Consider the following 21,738-nt stretch of genomic DNA (forward strand, 5'->3'; position numbering starts at 1 on the left):
AATTATCACCTTGCCCAAAAAAACCTTTGAACCTGCAAGTTGGTTATTCTGAGTGTCAACCTCAAAAGCTGGGTGACCTTCATCCACATGGCAGTTCTTGACCATCGTGTAGGTGCAGCTGCCCATGAAGTTGTAATAGTTGCCGTCAAATGTGCGATAGTGAGGATCGCCCATGGCCCAGCAAGTAGCTGCTTTTATGGCTGGTGGTTTTTTGATACATGTTGGGAAGTTTCCTCTCATCTGGCACTCTTCATCTTCTGAACATTTCATTGTGCTGCAATCATGTTTCTCTGACACAATGCAAGAAGAAGAGAGGACAAATTACAGTTATCCTATGCCAGTAATATAATATAATGTTATGGGACATAATAGGAGGAGGACCCAAAAGCAGAGGCGGGGCAGGCGGGTAGAACTCAAAAACGTGTTTATTACAGTCCAAGGAAAACACAGGAAAGGCAAAGTCCCAAAAAACAGGTAAGCCAAGGAACAACAAAAAACCTCAAAACAAAAAACAGAGCAGGGCTGGTTCCAGGGGAATACTCACAGGAAACAAAAAACAAACAGACGGAACGAGAAAACTCCGGGAGCGAGGACACATGTAGCACAACGGGCTCGTGGACAAAACTAATGGTGCAGCACAAGACAATGGGAACACAGAGGTTAAATACAAGAGGTAACGAGGTAATGGGGAACAGGTGAGACGTCAGGTGAATCACATTAGGGCGGGGCTAGACAATCAGACAAACAAAGTGAAGTTAGACAAGACAAGACAAGACAGGAAGCTGACTACCAAAATAAAGCAGAAGCATAACAAACACACACATGGAAACATAAGACAGAATCTATGACACCAGACTAGGGAGAAAACCGGGACGAAAACACAGGGAAGGCCAGACGGGAAAATAACCCCAAACAAAAACCCCAACCCACAACAATATAATATAATAATATAATATGTCCGATGCTTGGTTACATCTTCTAACAAGGCTTGTGAGCTATAGTATATTCATCAATGTTATCAATTACAACTATGCTAGTCTATGCTATGTTACAATATACTATATTATGTAATTCTATGGTATACTATGCTATGCTAAACTGTGACTATGGTATGCTGAACTGTATATGTTATGCGGTGCTAAACATGTACACATTTGTGTTGTGCTCGATGATATGCTATGTCATCCTTTAATGTGGTGAACATACTATCCTACGCTGTGCTATACACTTGATTGTATTATATTGTGATTATGTAACCTACCTGCTGGGTCAGCAGCTGCAGGGGATCCATAACCATTAGAATAAGCAACACCAAAACTGTAGACGCCAAATGGAGAGTAAGGGTGAGATATCTGATAGAAGTTTGCCCCAGTGCTATAGTACATCTCAGCCCAGGAGAAATCCGTCCCATCTACTTTTTGCCACTTAAGGCTAACAGACTGGGGTTTTGGGTCAATTTTGATGCCATCAAAGTCTTTGTCCTGAGCCACAACTATGATGTTGTTGTAGAAATCACCCTGCCCCTCCAGAGAGTAGGAAGTGCTGAATTGACTTGTGGGCAGTATAGTCATCAGGAAGGGATCACAATACTCTAGTTCATCATCAAGGCCCCCATTGAATTCAAAAAGGACTTGGATACCCTTGTCAGATGTCAAATACATAGCATGTGGCCACTGAGAGTAGAGCTCAAGAGTTTGTCCTGCAAACATAGAGTAACTCTGGACCTTTCCATTAACATTTACGGTTATTTTGGTGTGCTGGGATGCTTGGACAAAAACACTGTCATATGAAGAGGAAAAAATGTTATGATAAGGCAGGGGGGCAATGATGAATTCTTTCCCCCAGCTGTTTACAGGAAGAAGTTGTTCATAGACGTGATTGCAGGAGGTGTACTTCTGGAAACAGCTATGTCCCGAGGAGACAGCAACAGGAAAGCGTGAGACTACGTTAGTACCTCTCAGGTTATCCTCACTCTGAACCTGCACAGTCTCAAAAGCCTCGAGCTTTAGGGTCATCTTGCTTCCTCTCCTATAATATTTCCCTTGGAATCTGACAGCGCCCTGCAGAAAAATCTCAACAGAGTTGGGCTCCTTGTGGTTGGTGATAGAAAATTCTTTAAAGGTGTCTGTCTGAGGGCTGGAAGGAGTGAATATATAATACTCAGTCCCCCAGTTCTTCACTGGGTGAATAACAGAGGTGTCTGCAGTATATTGCTTAAAGTTGAGAGACGTCACAGTGACAGCTTGGCTAGCCTCGATCAGCACAGCCTGATTGGTCTTTCCACTGCCTCTCATTTCTACTCTGTCAGGTAGCTTAAAGTATTCACTCTTACCAGGATATATGTCCTTCTCATAAACCTCACCTACAGCAGACACCTTGACCTTTGTTCTGCCTTGTGAAGAGGGCAGAGCTGCAACCTTAACCAAGAAGCGAGTATCCCTACCATCACTCCAAAGATTTTGCATGAAAGATGTGACAAACTCTTTTCCTGCTGGTGAAGCAGAGCAGAGTCCTGAGAAAAGAAAAATGAGGATGAGAGAATGGTATGAAAAACCCCAAAGTGTAACATCAATAAATGATGTGGCAATAGTACTGTATGTAAATACATTGTTACAAGTTTAATAAAATACACATTTTAATGACTTTATATACTTCATATTTTGATTGTGTTTTGTATATATTTTCTGAGTCTGCAAAGTAATTAGTGACTAAAGTTATCAAATAAATGTAGAGGAGTAAAACGTATAATATTTTCTTCTAACATGTAGTAGAGTAGAAGTAAGAGAAAATAAAAATACTTTAGTAAAGAACTTAAAATTGTATGAAAGTACAGTCCTCAAATTTAATCAGTATTAGTTTCTTTCCATCACTGTCAAATGCAATAAAACGTTGTTCTGACAGTGTGAAACTTGAAATATAGGATTTTAGTATTGTAGTGATACAACTACGGTATGTTATTTTCTCCGGAAGACATTTCAGGAATGGTAAATAAGTTAAAACGTTTCCTTCTTTAGTTGACTTACCAGCCAGCAGTAAACCCACCAGACAGTACACCAGCCCTTCCATTGTTAAACACAAAAAACCCTAAAAGAAAACATTGCCAGGATTAACCACCTAATATTAAAACTTAAGAAAACAAAAAACATAGGTCTTGGAGACGTACATACATGTTTTGGGGTCTTGAATTAATCTTGAAGTGTAAAAAATTAAATATGAACAGTACATTTGGAAAAATATATGAAATAATGGCTGTCTGTACAAGATTCAGAATAACCATGGACAGGGAAGAGGGACCAGGAGTAGACTTTTCTAAAGTTTGTGTTTGTGTCTCAAAAAGCATATTCAGTAAAACAGACAGCACTCCGATTTACAAGAAGTAGAGCAGGGATTTCTGCCAAAAGTTCACCATCTTCACAAGTGGATGTAGAAAGAAAGGAAAAAGACTAAAGAGGTCAAACGTCCACCAACACTTGTGATATAAATAGAATGGTCATTTTTTCCTACAAGTATTGTTTTTTTACCGCCACAAACTTTCATTTAAAAAGACTAACAAATCATTTGGCATTTTTTTGTTTGAGTTAAGTTTGCATCAAAGCTACTAAAATAAAAATCACTGCAAGTTGTTACAAACAGATTTATATTTTAAAGATTCTTTTTTGAGATTTTTTTCAGAAATCAATTATCTGTAATAAATCGCAACCTTACCTGAACCAGAAAAACAAGGCTCTGGATAAATGACATTTCCATTGATGGCCTTTTATGTGTCTTGTCATTCCGAGAAAGCCAATCAGGGAGAAGGTGTCAGTCACACTTCCTCCACGGATGCCAAGTCACCAACCGATTAATCACATGGCACTTATCATTAATGGACTTGTCAGGATCATGTTTGAAGCTTGTTAAAAGAGTTTTACGAGCCTAAGAGGTCTGAAAATTGATGGAAAACACATATTAGCAACTCAACCGACTGTGATGCTTAATTGAATGTGGGAGACTTTGTAATGCGGTGCTTAGCTTCCTCTAAAGACTATTCAAAAGTTTTTGGTCACTAACAAATTTCTATACCACTCCATTATAGACAGAATACCAGCTGGTGTGTGGGTGGCTGATCTTTATTTTAATATCTATTTTGCCCATTATCAGTGGCCATTAATCCAATGTTCCAAAGGCACATTCTGTTCACTAGTCTGACATAACTTTAAAAAACGTACTGAGAAAACATTGGAGATCCCTTTTTACTTAATAATTAATTATGTAAGCACATAATGTAAGAACACAAGGGGGTTTTATATTAATAGGCACTGTGGGGGATTTTTCCATACATATATTAAAAATGTACAGGTAAGAATAAAAATCCAATCTAATCTGAAGGATGCATTAGAAATATGAGGGGGGGGGGGAATCTCTATTGTCCAAGGACCTTGGATACCAAATAACAAAACAAAGAACAGTTTAAATGCACAGTATAGCAGAGTAGAATAGAGTTTATGAGTAAATGAGTCACTATTTACCAGATGCAGATTGCATTCGTGACAGCAGCACGTTAAGGGTGTTGAATGGTCATATATGTAGTCACACCCCAACTGTCACCTGAAACAAAAAACAAAACAATCAAACACTGATGGACACCTATTCATGTTTTCAAAAATAAATTGATATTAAATATTAAACAAGGATGAGAAATGTTTTTAATATTAGCTGAAAAAAGGTAATGATTCAATCAATGTGCACTTCTTTAACAGCACAATGCAGACAGCAGGAACAATTGTGTGACAATTGTTTGAATTTAAGGGAGTGACAAGCGGTTGGTGATTCACTGTTTTTTAGGGAGTGCATCCTTCAGTCCTCTCACACGAGGCAAGTTGAAACACCGTTTGTGGACTCTTGAAGACAGAAAGCACACTCACTCAGTATTTGAAAGCAGGGGTTGCTTTCTCAAATGAAAATATGACTAAATGACTACAAAGCCTGACCTCTCCCTCCACAGAAACTATCAAACAAGCATGGGAGAGAGAACTGGGTGAGAAGACATCTGGAGACATCCGGGTTGATTTATAGGCCTACATAAATGCCAGATCATTCTTAATTAAATTGAAGGTGCTGTGTAGACTGTATTAAGGTAAACACCACAACACTTTTCCTGAGGTCTCATCCCAATATGATAAGTGTAATTTTGCAGACAGTACCTTGTTGAAAATTCGGCCTGCTGTCCGAAGCTGACCAAATACTGGGAGGACATTTTTGGCATATTTAGGTAGGTAAGTGGCAGGTCTGACATTGTATCCTGGCGCCAAGCTGATCATCCTTGGCACAACAGAGGCACTGAAAGCATTAAGGAAGCCTCAAAGACAGACTCACCCATTCCCTTTGCCCATGTAAGCTGGCTGCAGATCCAGTCACAATTATCTTCCAGCAACACAAGCTCCTGCAACACAACCAGCTATGACTTCATGGTGCAGATGTGGGAGGTAGTTTCTTTTAGATTCTGTGACCATGTGAACTTAATGTAGGTACTCTTCACATTGCAATGTTGTTAACATCTGTGTTGCGTTTTGTTTTCTATCCACAGAGACCTATGGAAGAGGAAGGGCTCTCACTGAGCCTGACATACCTTTTCCACCTGCTCGTCCCACTGCTCAAAACCTCGCTGTCATCTGCTATCAAAGTCAGGGTTGTCCCCGATACCCATCCAGCTTCTTCCCAAACTCTGGGGTCAGTCACTATGATGTGGAACCGCCATCAACCGTCTGGTGTCGTGGTACAGTTTGTGCTGCAGTGAACGGGTGGCACAGCAGAGCATCCAGATCATCTGCTGTGCCGAACAAGCTGTAAGTCCCCGCATATGTTTGCCAGAATTTTATTACACTATTATTTATTAATCATGTTCATATTTAAGTAAGGATGTTTTAGACTTCAGTTCAACTTTAGTTTTTGGATAAACTATGAAGTATACTGCATATTTCAATTTTAATATCATAAAATATTCTAACCACCTATTAAATACCGCAGGTAAAAAATGTATTTGCAAATGTTTTTAACTGCAACATCAAGCACAAATACACACAGAACTGGTAGTTGTAAATGCTTTTGTGATCTTTTTGCATTTAGTTCTTTCTGTAGGGAGATTGACATAAAGTAATATGTTAAATGTATTATTTCTCTCATGTACATACTTTGTGATATACCTCCTGTAATGACTAATATTTCAGAAGATTCACAAAATTACAATTCATTGTAAGATAGATAACAAATGTGTTAAGGACATATGCAAAGCATTTTAACATAAATATAATACAATTTAAGAATACATGACAAGAGTGGTTGAAGTCATTATTCAAAAACATGGCCTTTTTTGTCTGAATTTTAATAAAGATAGCATTGTTTTGTTCTTTCATACTGCCATACATTACTTACTGTTTGGAAGTGAGGGGAAACACTTACAAAACAAACACTGAACCTATGTTCATCATTCTAAAAAAGAGCCTTAAGAATTGTAAATAAAACCACTTACAGAGCACCAACTAATCCACTTTTCATCAAACTAAAAACACTAAAATTCAGAGATATTGTCGACTTTAAAACTGCACAAATTATGTACAAATTAAATAATCAACAGCTATTGGACAGTATCCAAGGGTTGTTTCAAACGAGAGAGCAAACATCACTTAAGCGGAACTTTTGTTTTTCAAAGGAAACTCATAAGAACAAATACTAAATATCACTGCATCACAACCAAATGAGTTAATGTATGTGACTACTGCAGTGAAGAGATGAAATCATGTACAACAATAAGCAATTTTAAGAGACTATTTAAAATGAGTATATTGAATGGATACGAAAAGGACTTGAGGTGTTAGTATTGTATACTGACTGTATGGTTCCTGGGCTTGTCTTGTTTGGATGGGTTATTATTCGGTTTGATGTAGCTCGACGAAAACGATAGATGGAAAAGTGGTTATGCATGTGCATCTGTGTCTGTGTGTATGCATGTGTTTATGTGAGGGTAGGTAGGTAGATATACTGTATGTTTGTGTTTTTTTTTTTAACTTCTTCCTACTCCTTTTTGAACATGAGAATTTTTTGTTTGAATCACTTACAGTAATTTTGGAAGATGTATATATAATAAATAATAATAAAATACAAAATCAAAATAAACCACAAACGACAAAAGAAAAGGACCTCAGTGCATACACCAACAGTAGATTGGCAGATTAAAAGACAAATGACAATAAACATTTTAAATTCCTGTACTTTATAGTTGTTACTGTAGTGTTGTGTTCTGCATCACATTATACAAAGTAATACTTATTTAATTAAGGAATAAAGAATGATGAGAATTTGTGAGGATGAAAAGTACTTTTTACAGGGAGTTGAGACACAACTTTGGACATAAAGTATCTTTTTCGTACAGTGGAAACGAGCCCTGTCCCAGTTCTGTGAGGAAGAGTATGCCACTAAGACCAACCCACATGTGAGCTGCAAGAACAGCCAAGACGCACAGTGCATATGCTTTGACAGCAAGCTGCCAAACCCGAACTACGAGCCAACACCAGGCTACACTGCACCCCCAATCCCCGAGGATCCAAAATTCACCTTCAATCCAATTGCTTGCTGAAGGTGGTAAAAGAAATATGTACCGTATAAAACCTACAGGTAATAAAATAATTATCTTGAATAACTTTGGGGCGGTAGATTGGATAAATGTGCTCATCACCTACACCAGAAAAAATGTACACGATAATGCTGATCTTTGTCACAGAGCAGGACAGGGCATGCTGGTTGTGTTAATGCTGAGTAAGGATAATAACAGCTGAAGTCAGTTATTATTTTGACGGATCTGTATTTTAACCGTTTTGTTTCCTAATTACATTTCTCTGTTATTGTTTACTGTTATGACCCAAAATAATGGTGTCTGTGGGTGAATTTCCATCTTACAAACCTAAATGAAATTATGATACTTACTTTTTCTCTGATTATTATTAAAACTGTTTGCATAAGAATACCACATTATACTGATCACTCTAAACAAGATAACCATGGATGTTTCTGGGGGCCGAGCAGCTAGAGGAGATTTCCAGACCCAATGAGATATACTGACAACATCGACTTTGTTGTGGCTTTGTATTAACATCCACTTTGTATAGATAAGAAGCTGTAGAGATCTTCCAGTTGGGCATTTTCTGTACTATTCTGTAGTGTGGAAACGGTCTCCTTGTGTTCACAAGTAAAAAATAAACTTTTACATAACTTCAGTAGTCTCTGTCTATTCTTGATAATGAAATGATTCTAACAACTTTGGCCCGAAGGACCGGATCCCGTCAATTCTTCACCTCCTTCCAGGCTTCAGGTCCTGAAACACCATGCACGGGTGGAGTCATTTAGTGACTCCTTGAAAAATGACCTCCGGCTTGACTTGCTGTTATTACAGAGGCCAGTACCAGCATGGGCTGGGAGAAGGTGACAGGATATTTGTTCTGAACAGCAGACAGGACCACTGAAGGGGCCCAGGGGAGATAACCTTTTGTTTCCTTGACCAGAAAGACTACTTATTTAGACAAAACAGTGATGAGGACTTAGAGTTCACTGGTATAAATCACATATAGGTGAACATTATAGGAAACGAAACCTAGATTATTCATCTATTATAAGGACCCAGTGACGTATATACTGGGACATCCCTTAAAGGTGAACATTATAGGAACAACCTACCCAGTGACAAGCCAATCAGAGAAACCTGGCAAACAAGTGGTGTATCTGGTAAAGGAAATAAAAAATATCTATAGTCACCCAGTTCGCAGCCTGGGGTGAGTAGGCCGTGGTAAATAAAAAACAGGAACTCCGTGCAGCATGTTAAAAGAAATCTGGAAGATTAAAGAAAGAAAGGAATATGTGACGTTTATAAGACAATGGGGATAAAAGGAAAGTAGGTGTAAGAAATAGAGGAGAGCTTGTAGTGAAATGAGAGAGTGTTAACGTGACAGCATGCAAAGTGAAGTGAAAATTGAGTAAGGGCATAGAGAAACAGCGAGAGTTTAAACGCTTATTACAAATTTATGACTGAACAATGCGTGCCAAAATTGCAGATCATCTAAAGGGAAGAACAAAGAAGCTGATGAATTATGTCCTTCACAAAGAAGAAAAAAAGAGGACCGAATGAGTTCATTCATTGTTCTCCTAATACTGGGACTAAAAGTTATGAAGAACATATTAGACAGCAATTAGTGTTAATTTGTGTTGCAACCAAAAGATACAAAAAACAATTTATCTTTTTGTTTAAATTCATCTAGGTTTATTGGTTGAGACAATATTGAACCCAATTCAAGTTGATGAAATTCCATTCTATATACATTTAATATTGTACTCCAGTGAGTTTTTCAGCAACGTTGCACTATAGACTTTGTTTGCATTTTGAGTTGCTATATGACAAATTGTTTAAAATATCAAGTTGATGCTGAAAACATTTTATTTGGGTGATTTTTCGTTGAACGTTTTGTTTTTGTTGCTTTAAAGACAAGTGTTTGCTGTGTAACACAAGACAGAGTGTTAATGGCTAAAACCACTAAACAGTTATGCTGCGTTGCTGAGTCATGAGCTTTGTCATGACTCAACAACGCAGCACAAGACAACAAGACAGTGATAGTGATTGTGGACTTAACATAATGTTGGTAGCAGGTTGGGACCTTCAAAAGAGTCTGGTCAGTCTTGTAAGAGAAAATTCAAACGTGCAATAAAACAAGTGTCCATGAGAGATCGCTACTGGCTGTAATAATTGGTTGTGTGACATTAACGGATCAGTAATCCTCAACAACAAAAGTTTAAGTGTGCTGCGTAATTTAAAAAGCTATGTGAATCCCCCCAAAAAAATCTTGACACCGTTTGACTGAGATATTTTAAATTGTAGGTATTACTCATGGATGCATAGAAGTGACACTGTAAGTGAACTTTGCTTCACACCACAACCAAAGACTGGCCGAAACATTTCCTGTTTGGTTTCAAAATAAAAGTGGAACACTTTAAAAACTGTAGAAATACAGATGTCATACGAACACTCTTCATAATACAGTCCTGTACAGACCTGTGATCGTAATAATAAAAACAAATATTATATATTATGTTGCATGTGTACTAACGGTACACTTTCTGTTTCAGGCAGTCAAAAATAATAGTTTTACAGTGAAAGACTTTGAAATTAGTGTAAAATGTGGATCATCAACTGTGGATCAAATGTGGATATTATCAAGATAATTACAGTGGTGAAAAATGTAACTACATTTACGTTTTTACTAATTTGAGACCTGAGTACCTGAGTACTTACTAACTTCATACAACTATATTACAGAGGCATAGTCCACTGTATTTATTTAAGAGGAATAAATTACTAATCTTAAACTAGTAAATTATTCCTATGATGAACTTACAAAAATATGCTTTGTTATAAATGAAACTCCCCAAAGTAAATAAAGAAGGTGACCAACTAGAAATTCTTTATTACTATTAGTAGTAATAATAATTACTACAATAATATAACACTGACGTGAGCCATTCTCCTGCATAATAGGTACTTTTACTTTTGATGACTCTAGTGCTTGATGACTTTGTTGCTAACAGTTCTGTAAATTTCCATAAATACAATTTTGAATGCAGGACTTGTATTATTGTCGTATTACTTCTTTTACTTAATTAAAGGATCTAATGCTGTACTTATTTTACAGCTGTTTTGTGGTACAGTTGCTTTGTTTTATATACGTGTGTATGTGTATATATACGCATTCATGTATACAAATTATTCTTTCAATATGTTATTTTGTGTGTGTGTTTGTAGTCATACACTAATATATAATATACTAAAAAAATAATGGTAAATTATGTATTTTTGTATTTCTTCAGGCCTGGTTAGCATTGCCAGACCTATCTCCACAGCTCCTTAGTTTTCTTCTGAAGTTGTGCTTTGTTCTGACCGGACGTTGTGCTCTAGCTCTGGTTAGCAGAGAAAAACCCCAAACTGCTGCTTCCGCATTGCTTCCTTGTTTATTAGTTTTAGAGAAAACACGAAAACAGTGCTTTTAGAAGAGAAACGTTGTTTTTTTTTTGTCTCTGGCATCGGCGAGTGCTCCTCTACAAGATTTGCACGTGAGCTGACTGTTTGTTTGTTTGTTTGTGTTGTTAGTTAACTAGTTATTAGCGTGACTAGCTTAGCTAATGTTAGACAAATGTAATTAGAGTTAGCAGCTAACTAGCTTCCTCGCCTATGTTTCGTTAAATTTCGCAATCCAGACACCTCGGTGTACATTTTTGTGCTAACCTGTTCCAACATGCACTGGCTTTACCTTTCATTCGTCACACAGAGACATCTGACAACGTCTGATGTCCAGGAGGAAATTAGGATTTGAGTTTCACCACAACAAAGTCTGAGTTCTGAATGGCCACAGCTGCCGAAGAGCCTCCAGGGCTACAGGGCCCCTCCGGTAGTAAGTAGCCTACCATAATATTACTCACCACCTTTTCCTGAAAAGGATAGATCCTATGTGTTTGACGAGAGTTATTTACTTAGGTGAAACAGATACAGGGACACTAGCTCAGATTATGGACCATGTGGAAGGACATGTCTCAGCAGCAGGGCTGTAGCTAGTCCAGTCCCACTTTGTCGAATCCAAGAAAAGTCCAAGACCAGGATCGAGACGGAGTCCAAAGAGGTTCGAGTCCAAGTCAAGACCGAGACAAGTCTTGACTAACACTTTAAATTAAAATGATAGACGGCCTCATTTTTAGTTGGGGGTAGTGTAGTTAGTGCAGGTGTACTAAAAACAGGAAATGTGGCCATTTACCAAAACAAAGTTTGTGTTTGTGTTTGACAATGCTCTATGTTTGGTGTTTGGTCTCCAGTCCGGTTATAATCACACCTTCCATCCGTGTGTATTGTTCCAAGTTGTCAATCCTTTTTTTTTCACTTCCTCAATTTTCTTGTCTTTTTCCTTTTTAAGAGTTTTAAGTTGTTTAACCTCGGCCGTTAGTTCAACCAGTTCTGTTTGTTTGGCGAGTTTTCTTATCTCTTCGGTCATAAAGCTCAGGGATTTTTTTTATCTCCTCCGTTTCCACCTCCATCGCTATATCTTGTCTTGCTCTTGGCATTTTCCTTTCTTCTTTCTTGTGCACCATTATCATAAATGGTATGTGGCGTCAAGCAAAGTTTTAAAGGGGGAACCCCAACAATTTGGTATTATACTTCACTAAAGTTGTGGGATTCATAAGAGACAGATTAAGAAGATGGCTGGTCAAAATAGATGTAACCAAGGCAAAAATATTCAGTTATTTTCCCTGGTATGGGTCAAGCTCTAAATATTCAGGATTGTACATTTCCCATAACAAGTAACAATTCTATTAGACCCTCCTAGCTTGGCGAATAATGTTGACTTTGAACTCCCAGGAATATACATTTTTATTATAATGATTAGGACATTCGTTAGCACTGTATGAACTCACTTTGATAGTAATAGCCTACTTCTAATTCCTTCCATTGCACTCAAAGACCTGCAGAGTCAGTTCTGGAGGAGACTGTCGTCTCTCAGAGGTAATGCACGAGGTGTGTCTGCATGCTTGTTTCAAAGCAGCACTCTTTCTTTTCAACATAATGGAATGGTGAAAGCTGTTTCAAGCTGTGTTTTGTGATATTAATGAGAAAGTGTGAGAATTGCATTGTATTGATTAACTTATTTTTTTTCTCCTCCTTGTGTATTGTTTTCTAACTTGTATGTTTTCCTCCCTTTTTCCTTGCAGATTTGACTGGGGCTCGAAAAAATGCTTCTCCCGAGGTAAGAAGTAACAGATTTGTTGGGAAGAAATGCATAATCTAGCTGTCAGTTAGGAAACTTCTTTACAGGATTTACAGCTGACACAACATCTGTTTCTACCTCTTTGAAACATGAGAATAGCTCATATCGCCGCTGACTTGCAATGAGTGATTTTCCTCTTGTAATTTTGCCTTCCACCATGTTTGTTCTGACAGAGTCCGACCACCAGCATGTCTCCGGCCATGAAAAAAACGATTGGCCATCGTGGAATTGATCCCACTGGGGAGACAACGTACAAGAAGGTGGGAGATCAGCCATTATTGACTCACATTAACATTCATTCTCATCAAGTGCTGCAACTTATGATTGTTTTCATTAATTTGCCTATTATTTTCTTGATTAATTGCTTAGTCTATAACATTGCAGAGTGCATGTGGCGGCGCTTTCACTAGCTGCGGCTCGGAGGCTCTCTAAACTCTCTAAACTCTCTAAACTGTGTTTCGTTGCATTGTACCTGTACATGTGTAATGACAATAAAGTTGAATCTAATCTAATTTAATCTAATTTTCAAGAGTCAGATGTGACATTTTTATGTCTTGTTTTGTCTGACCAACAGTCCAAAACCCAAAGATATTCAAATAATGATAATGTTTAGAGTTTTTGCTTAAAATAGGACTCAAACAATTAATTATCAAAATAGCTGTTGATCGACTTATCGATTAATCAAGTAACTGAATGTATAAAAATATATCATACATTAAAAAGAAAATGGAAATATGAGCTTTTTTCTTGCCGAGTCCTATTGTGGGGATTGCATATCACTGGTTAATACTTAGTCAACCAAAGACAGATTTGGACGGCATTTGTCATTTTATACATGTCAGTTTGCTGCACTGTCTTCCAGACAACATCATCCGCCCTGCAAGGCGCTATCCAGTTAGGCATCACGCACACGGTGGGCAGCTTAAGCCAAAAGCCTGAGAGAGATGTGCTGCTGCAGGACTTTGAAGTGGTTGAAAGCATCTTCTTTCCCAGGTGAGTATTTTACATTTTAAACCAAGGATGTGTGGTAAAGATGATGATGTTTTTGTCTGTTCTACATTATTTTGTACTTAACCTCCCTTGTTTGTGTTCAAATCCTCTGCCTCTTCTGTCTTTTACTGGCAGTGAGGGCAGTAACCTGACACCAGCTCACCACTATGGAGACTTCAGGTTCAAGACATACGCCCCCATGGCCTTTCGCTACTTCAGGGAGATGTTTGGCATCCGGCCTGATGACTACATGGTATTTTTGATTACTCAGCATCTGTGATAGTCAGAAAATGTGCTAGCAGAACATTACAGCTCTGAAGAAATGGAGAGAGCCACGATTGAGGAACTGGAAAGAGGGAAACTCTGAATCAATGGGGTGTTTACACTATAGGAGTGGAGCTGCTGCCAATTTAAAGGCACAGCTGACCTGTTTTTAACCTGTAAGTCTGTGTTGTTTGGTTTCTATAACATGTCTAATCACTGTGCTCTCGTCTGGTTACAGTACTCTCTTTGTAATGAGCCGCTGATTGAGCTGTCAAACTCCGGGGCCAGTGGATCTCTCTTCTACGTCTCCAGTGATGATGAATACATCATTAAGACAGTGCAGCACAAAGAAGCTGAGTTTCTGCAGAAACTGCTTCCAGGATACTTCATGGTAAGAATTGATGAGTGGCTTTAGTATTAAGATAGTAACTGCAGAATGAATGTGCACAGGGCTATTGTGCACTATAAAATATGGACTGACTACTAATTATTATTCTCTCATCCATTTAACCATTACATGTAAAGACTTGGATACCACTGGTGCTGTTGCAATGTAACTTTTATGAATGAAGATTCAACTGCAATTATTTTAATAATCATTAATAGTTTTTTTCAAGAATCAAACAATTACTGTTTGTTGCGTCTCAAATCTAAGGATTTGATGATTTTATTTATCAGTTACAGGATGAAGGTAAACGGAACACATTTGGGCTTTAGACTGTTGACAAAATAATTTAAATATGTCACTTTGATCATTTTTTTCACTACTTTCTGACAGAGAATCATTAACAGTGATAATGAAAATATTCATTAGTTGAATCACTAAATGCACCTAACCATTTTTATATTATTTTAAAAATGACACTTGCCAAATATTGTCTTTACATTATGGGCTTACTGGCGACATTTTCAGTGTAAGGTGGCGTATTTGTTACTGGCTGCATTATGTGTGTGGGACAATGTGTTTATTTTTAGTCATTTGTTTCATTATTTTTTTTTTAATTTTTTCAGTTTAATACTACACTCATTTCACTTTCTTGTCAGTTGCACCGATACTTGTTTTCATTTTTTCGTACTATTTTACTTTCATCCTTATATCCACTATGCTCTTCTTCAGAACCTGAACCAGAACAAACGGACCTTATTACCAAAGTTTTATGGACTCTACTGTGTCCAGGCAGCGGGTAAGAACATCCGTATTGCAGTCATGAACAATCTACTTCCGAGCGCCGTAAAAATGCACCTCAAGTATGATCTAAAGGGCTCCACCTACAAGCGAAGGGCTTCAGCTAAGGAGAGGGAAAAGGCTGTGCCTACATACAAGGACCTGGATTTCATGCAGGACATACAGGAGGGATTGTTACTGGAAGGGGACAAGTACAGTGCTGTTTGCAAGACCATCCATAGAGACTGTCTGGTAAGAGCTACAGAGTAATGCACATGGTCTAATAGTAATGTCTATTACTAATGATATTAATAATTTATACTCTCTATTAATCCCGCAAGGGATTTTCCAATGTTTTCACTCTGTTGTTAGAAGACACATAACGGATTTTTCTTCCAAATTCATTTGTAATGACTGGTCTGGTGTGTTCCTTGATTTCCATTCAGCTTTTGCAAAGTTTTAAGATCATGGATTACAGCCTTCTGGTGGGAATCCACAATGTAAATCAGGCGTGTCAAGAGCAGGCCAGCGAAGAGGCTGGGGCTGTGGACCAAAGGCGGCCACAAGGTCAAAAGTCCCTGTACAGCACTGCTATAGAGGCCATTCAGGCTGACGCAGGGAGCATGGGATCACTGGACACAGAGGACAAGTGAGTGATGGTGTTTAATGGCCAAAGTGTGGTCATGTTTACTAAAGAGTAATGACAAACCACTAAAGGATTTTCTTTTTGTTTCATTTTACAGAACGGGAGGAATCCCAGCGCGAAACTCAAAAGGCGAGCGGCTGCTGGTGTATATTGGTATCATAGACATTCTGCAGTCCTATAGGTAAACAGTACATATCTTTGTGCATTTATAAACCCCTCGTTCAGTCAGTGATACACACACAATTTCTACACAGCCTGCGAAGCAAAAGCAACACATGAGCAGAGAAGCGGCTGCTTTAGTGCTCTGTCTGTGTCTATATAGGATGAGTTCAGGCACAGTATTGAGTGTAATCCAGGCTCTATGTGTTGTTTTTCAGATTGGTTAAGAAGCTCGAACACTCGTGGAAAGCTCTGGTCCACGATGGGGTAAGCTCCACTAGCCTCAGTTAATTATGTTTTAAATTAAAATATATGCGTAACCCCTGTAATCATTGCTTTTCTGTAGGATACCGTATCGGTTCACAGACCGAGTTTCTATGCAGAACGATTTCAGAAGTTCATGTGCAATGTAGTGTTCAGGAAGATCTCATGTAAGTATATATTGTATCTATGTGTGCATCTCGCTGGCATTACAACCATATTCGGAATGAAACCTTTTTTCTTTTCACTGTTTAATCTCATGTCAGTTGGTTGCAAAAACGTGGATTAAAAGTGGACTGAACTTGGTTATGTACAATAGGTGTGCCTTTACCAAATAAAGTAAATACATTTTTCAGAACAGAAGTGCGCTGAGCAGGTGGGTGAAGGACCGGTCACACGAGACACACTCACTCTTGGCACAAAGAATACATTGCCACACCCTCTGTCTGTCTGCGGCGTATTTTTGCACTGACACCAAAATTGAGTCCATAATGGCCTCTTAATGAACATGTTTCCTCTTGTATTTAGTAAAAACTTCGCCGTCTAAGAAGCACCGTTTAGTGGCACATGTTCCTTTGAGAAAGACTGCTGGCTCAGGGCCTTCTCTGTCGACCCAAACCAGCAGCAACAGCCAACACCCTTTTCTTCAACATCAAGTCAGCTCTGAGACCAAAGAAGACACTGAAGGAGACAATGGTAAAAAATAGAAATAGGATTTCCATTTCAGCTGGAGTGCTGAAAACTAATGTTGCAGCATGTACCAACACAGTATTAACAGGTTTCCCTCCATCCAGTCATGCAGTCCGGTCGTCCTGACCTTCTCCCAAAGACCCTACTGCCCAGCGACGCTGTTGGCACCGCTACTGAAACAGCTGTCTCCTCCTTGGAAAACCCTGGATTTGCTACCACAAGTCACCCTCTGGCTCACTCTCAGGATGCCTACAAGTCAGTAGGAGTGGATTTAAACCACACATTGAGCAAAGACCAGGAGTACAGCACCACCAAGAGGTAAGAGGAAAAATACATATGAAGAGTAGTATTTTAAAGCTATAGTGCGTAGTTTCTGTCATCCCAATGAGGAATTCTAAGTAATGACGACAAAACTGTTGGCGAGTCCACATGATACAAGCTTTCCATTGGGCTTAAATTTGTGCCAAAGAAATGCCATCTGCAAAGGCTGTGAACAAGTCCTACCTGTCATACGGCTGTTGGCTGGAACTAACCCTGACCATAAGTGTAACTATTTAGTTGGTAGAGCTGTTGTGGATGGGAGTGAAGGCTGACAGAGAGTATGAACTAAAGGCATAAAGTACCTGACCTAGAACCTTAGTATGTGTTAAGGCAGTTCCGCATCTTTAATGTCGACTAGTGGCAATCATCTGCATTGTGTGTGTCATAATGGGCCAGGTGGGTAGTGCACTGCCATGAGTCCATGAAGCTAATGTCTGGTTATTCCACATTGTCATTGTGATATTTTGTGATAACATTCTGAACCTGCAACATTCTCTGTCAGGTAAAGCAGTCAGCCAGTAGTAGGCTATAGCCTATAGTGGAGTTGCATATTAAGTGGTTTGGGGTCCTTCTGTAAGTAATTTCAGGGTACAATTTGGTTTTGAAGAATTCTACGAGCAGCAATACCACAGGCCTAGCAATCGGCCTGTTCCAAACAGGCACATTTTCAACAGGCTTGAAATCTTGGCTAAAAAAACATATCTTTAAAAGTATTATGTGGTTGTTTTTAATGTATATTCAGTTGACTTTTTTCACATTCAATAACCCAGTATTTAATATTGTGTGAATGTACTTATTCTGCTCCTTGTTGTTAGCAGAGCTCAGTATGAAGAACGTTCTGAGGATGTGATCTCACTCAGTGACATTGTTCCTGACGCAAGCAAATGCTCTGTAAGTATTTTAAAAAATCTTACATTTCTTGTGACACTTTCTACTTGTGCTGAGTTTATTTTAACTAGGTTCATCACTTTTGGTTTACAGGTGTAGAAAAATGAACTCAAATGAATCAAGACAAACTTGGAGGATGCAATTAGCATGGATGAAATGTTACAACCCTGCCTTGGTGTGATTTAAGGTAAAGTTATAGTGTTTCACCGAGACCAAGGGGGGTATTAAATGTTTTTTGTTATTTGGTTTTTGCACTTTGATTTCCAAATCACAAGATGGTATGAGCATGTAAGTGGGCGGTTGTGTTCTGACACTAGTAATTGTTGGTACATTATTGCTGTGGTTATTGAACATTAATATTCATCTCGTAGGAATGTTTCTATGCACAACCAAAGATTGCTCTTGGCACTGATGGCTCAACTCAGCCAGCTTTCAATGTAGAGTGTAAAATGAGGACTTTGCCTTGAGAATGTCTTTATTCAAGCTATATTTCAAATTATTATTATTATTTTTTTTAAATAATTCCTCTTTTATGTCTAGCAAATTGTTGCAGCTCATCCTTCTACATTCTTGGCTCTGTAAGTGTCTGTCCCACCACCCGAAGGCCCGTGCCTACAGTACTGTTTCTGCTACATGTTTGACTCAGATGCTTTAAAACAAACCATGTGATTTGGGTTGGGAACACAGTTTTAAATAAAAGGGTTTATTTTTTAAAGAAATTACTTTACTGGGTAAGCTGCTGTTTTTTTAAGCCTACTCTGAATGCATATCATGCTGGAACAAGAGGTGATCCTCAGCTTGCAGTGTCTATTTAACCAGCTATTCTGATAATGGACTGTGAATTCTAAATGTCACCTCATGTTCAAGTCAAAGAGTTATATTAAAATCATCTTTTTTATACGTTTCTGTATGATCTGATATCAGTTTAAGGTTTAGTATGTAGACTGGCCGATGTCCTAATGTGACCAAATAACTGTTACTCAGATGGCATTGGACAAAGCACCACAACAAACAGTGTCCTGGGGCATGTCACATGAAGCAAGACTAGTGAGGTAGTCTGCTAAGTTTGGGGTGAACCCTGTCTTCTTTCAGTGTCACAGAGAGAGTGTGAGTTCCAACTGAGTTTTGTTAATATGGCAACTAATGCACCAGACCAAATCTGCAAGGAGCAGTTTGTGTTTTAAGGCTTTTGGATAATGTTATACAAAAGAACCATCTCCTCACCAATCAATTGTGAAATGGGGAAATGAATGACATTCTTACAGGAGCTCAATGAACAAAAACACATTATTCACTTTAAAGTGTCATGGACCAAAGAGCATGACGTTATTACCAACGTGGTACAATCACTTGGTTTTTCATTATAATTAATCATATTAAAAACAGTAATATAATAAATGTTTGCAGTATAAGCAGGTGGCCCACTGTGGCTATAAAATAGAACAGAAACTACTGTAGCTAACTCTTAGATGTACCTAAAGTAAATAAAATGTACTGTTTCATGGTATTTCTATTGATTCAGTGCAGCTTGACAGTATGCACATATTCTAACACTGCTGCCCTCGTGAAAATAAGACATCTTTGTAAGTAGTTACATTTTATATAATCATAAATTGCATTGTTGGTGTCATTTATGCAAAGCACCTGAAACCAGCCAACACTAATATAATCCAGTTGCTACAGCAATGGCAGTTTCAGACTTGCAGGTCATTCCAACCTGCAACATCTAAAGACATATTAGCCCCACAAAATGTTGTGATTGAGTGGTATTGTTCATTCTCTGTCCTGATTACTTTGGAGAAAGGAGATTGTATTTGTCCAAAGAAAGAAACCCAGATCGGGATGCAAAAGGTTGGGATACAATGCAAAATTAGCAATGTAGGTTGGTAGGAGTTTTGACTTTGCTGCTGAATATATAAACATGGGTGATACTGCATTGTCTTAAAGTATTTCCAATACACTTTTCCACTATTTGCAGTTAGTTGCTGCTAAAAGTAAAAAACGATGTAGGTCCCTTAATTTAGTAAGGATTACTTAAATTTGAGTACTTCCGTTAACCACATATTAAAGCCTATATATTTTCACACTGATTCATGATGTATTGCTTTTATTCGTAATTCACTTTTGTTGATTTGTTGCATGCCCCAACCAAGGCATAGTTGTAATTTTTCACTACCCTAATGTTGATGGCTGCCTGGTGTGTGAAAGTAAAAAAGACAAAACTGTTCCGTCTACTTTTTGTAAACTCAAACTAGTAGATGTATTGGTGCTTTGATACAACTTAGCACTCAAAATGGGTGTGCAATGTTTTAATATTTAAAATGTTTGATGTGTTAAAATGCAAAAATGTATTAGAATTAACTTTTTGTCCAAAAGCATAAAATAATTTGAAGATGGTTCAACTATGCAACAATGTTTGTTTACAGCATATGCATATTTCTGAATGAAAAGACGGTGCAATACATGTAATGAATTATAATTTTTCCAACTAAGATAAGATGAGTAAGCATAATTTGGGCATTTTAATTCATCCTGTAAATGGTATGTTGAGATTTTTTTTCATAATGCTGGCAATTCTATCAAACAATGCTTTGTCCTTTTAAAGTGAAACTGTGTTTTTGTAAAAACGCAAACATTTACACATGCAGCCTATGAACCAAACATGTACATAATCATATGTATTATAGTATTTATAACTATGTATTGCTCTGGTGTCCAAAATGTTCATCAATATAGATTGAAAATGTGCCTTTCTGCACAACACGCCTGTATCTAAGTCTGTTTTAATGTTGCAGAGTAAAACTTTTGTTTTCTGTAAACTTTGTTGATTGGTCTTCACTTGCCTTTTAAGTTAAATGCAATGAATAGGTGCACATCTGTATGCAAGAATCACAACAACGCCTTTTTCACACAATGTATTTATAAATCCTCTATCTTGCTGTTTTGGGGATGTCATGTTTTTGTACACTTTTACCCGATTAAACAAAAAAAGATGTCGCTTTTGTTTGATTATATTTCATTATACAGATCAAATTGTATGTCTGTATGTGTTAGTTGTGCAATATGACTGTGATAAGATGAATACTAATATGGTAGCTATCTCTTTTTTTAATTTCTTGGTGTATTACACCCTTGCAATGTTGCAAGGGTGTAACATTGTAAGGGTGTAAGGGTGTAGATTAATAAACATTGAAATGTTAGGTTTTATTTAATGTATTGATAGAAGTACCTTTGTTAGTCAGGAAATTAAATTAATGGATTTACCTACCTTGCTATTTTATCTATAAACAGATTTTCAATTCCCATTTCCAGAAAATGTCCAGAATAATGATATACTTTATATGGATATTGCAATACAAACTTACATTTGCCATGGCATATCGTATCATTATCGTTCCACCCTACTCTGTATTTGCACAATAAATAAATATGTATTTTATTCTAAGTTGTCTCAATGTTAATTTAACAAATTCTATCTGCTGAAGAAGACGGTGAGAAGCAGTTGAAATCTTATGAATATAGTTGGC

General features: G+C 37.8%; 1 protein-coding gene and 1 long non-coding RNA gene across 4 annotated transcripts; both read left to right on the forward strand.

Annotated features, from left to right (window-relative positions):
* Window positions 1-5,364: 5,364 nt before the first annotated feature.
* Window positions 5,365-7,874, forward strand: LOC116701704 (uncharacterized). The gene is made up of 3 exons (XR_004334984.1): window positions 5,365-5,465; window positions 5,567-5,825; window positions 7,409-7,874. It is a non-coding gene; the product is annotated as an uncharacterized LOC116701704 (long non-coding RNA).
* Window positions 7,875-10,971: 3,097 nt separating this feature from the next.
* Window positions 10,972-21,202, forward strand: LOC116701654 (phosphatidylinositol 4-phosphate 5-kinase type-1 alpha). Of its 3 annotated transcripts, none has more exons than XM_032535487.1 (17): window positions 10,972-11,127; window positions 11,343-11,465; window positions 12,524-12,577; window positions 12,772-12,806; window positions 13,001-13,087; window positions 13,690-13,820; window positions 13,953-14,070; window positions 14,320-14,472; window positions 15,199-15,498; window positions 15,693-15,895; window positions 15,990-16,073; window positions 16,270-16,318; window positions 16,398-16,482; window positions 16,841-17,008; window positions 17,107-17,320; window positions 18,142-18,214; window positions 18,305-21,202. In XM_032535487.1, exons 2-17 carry the CDS (start codon window positions 11,417-11,419, stop codon window positions 18,308-18,310), a joined length of 1,809 nt encoding a protein of 602 aa, XP_032391378.1. In that variant the 5' UTR covers window positions 10,972-11,127; window positions 11,343-11,416; the 3' UTR covers window positions 18,311-21,202. The 3 variants fall into 3 exon arrangements, with proteins under 3 accessions (XP_032391378.1, XP_032391379.1, XP_032391381.1); XM_032535488.1 differs by having other exon boundaries at window positions 12,524-12,565; XM_032535490.1 differs by lacking the exon at window positions 12,524-12,577.
* The last annotated feature ends 536 nt before the right edge of the window (window positions 21,203-21,738 follow it).

This window comes from Etheostoma spectabile, chromosome 14, assembly GCF_008692095.1.
Source record: "Etheostoma spectabile isolate EspeVRDwgs_2016 chromosome 14, UIUC_Espe_1.0, whole genome shotgun sequence".
NCBI lineage: Eukaryota > Metazoa > Chordata > Actinopteri > Perciformes > Percidae > Etheostoma > Etheostoma spectabile.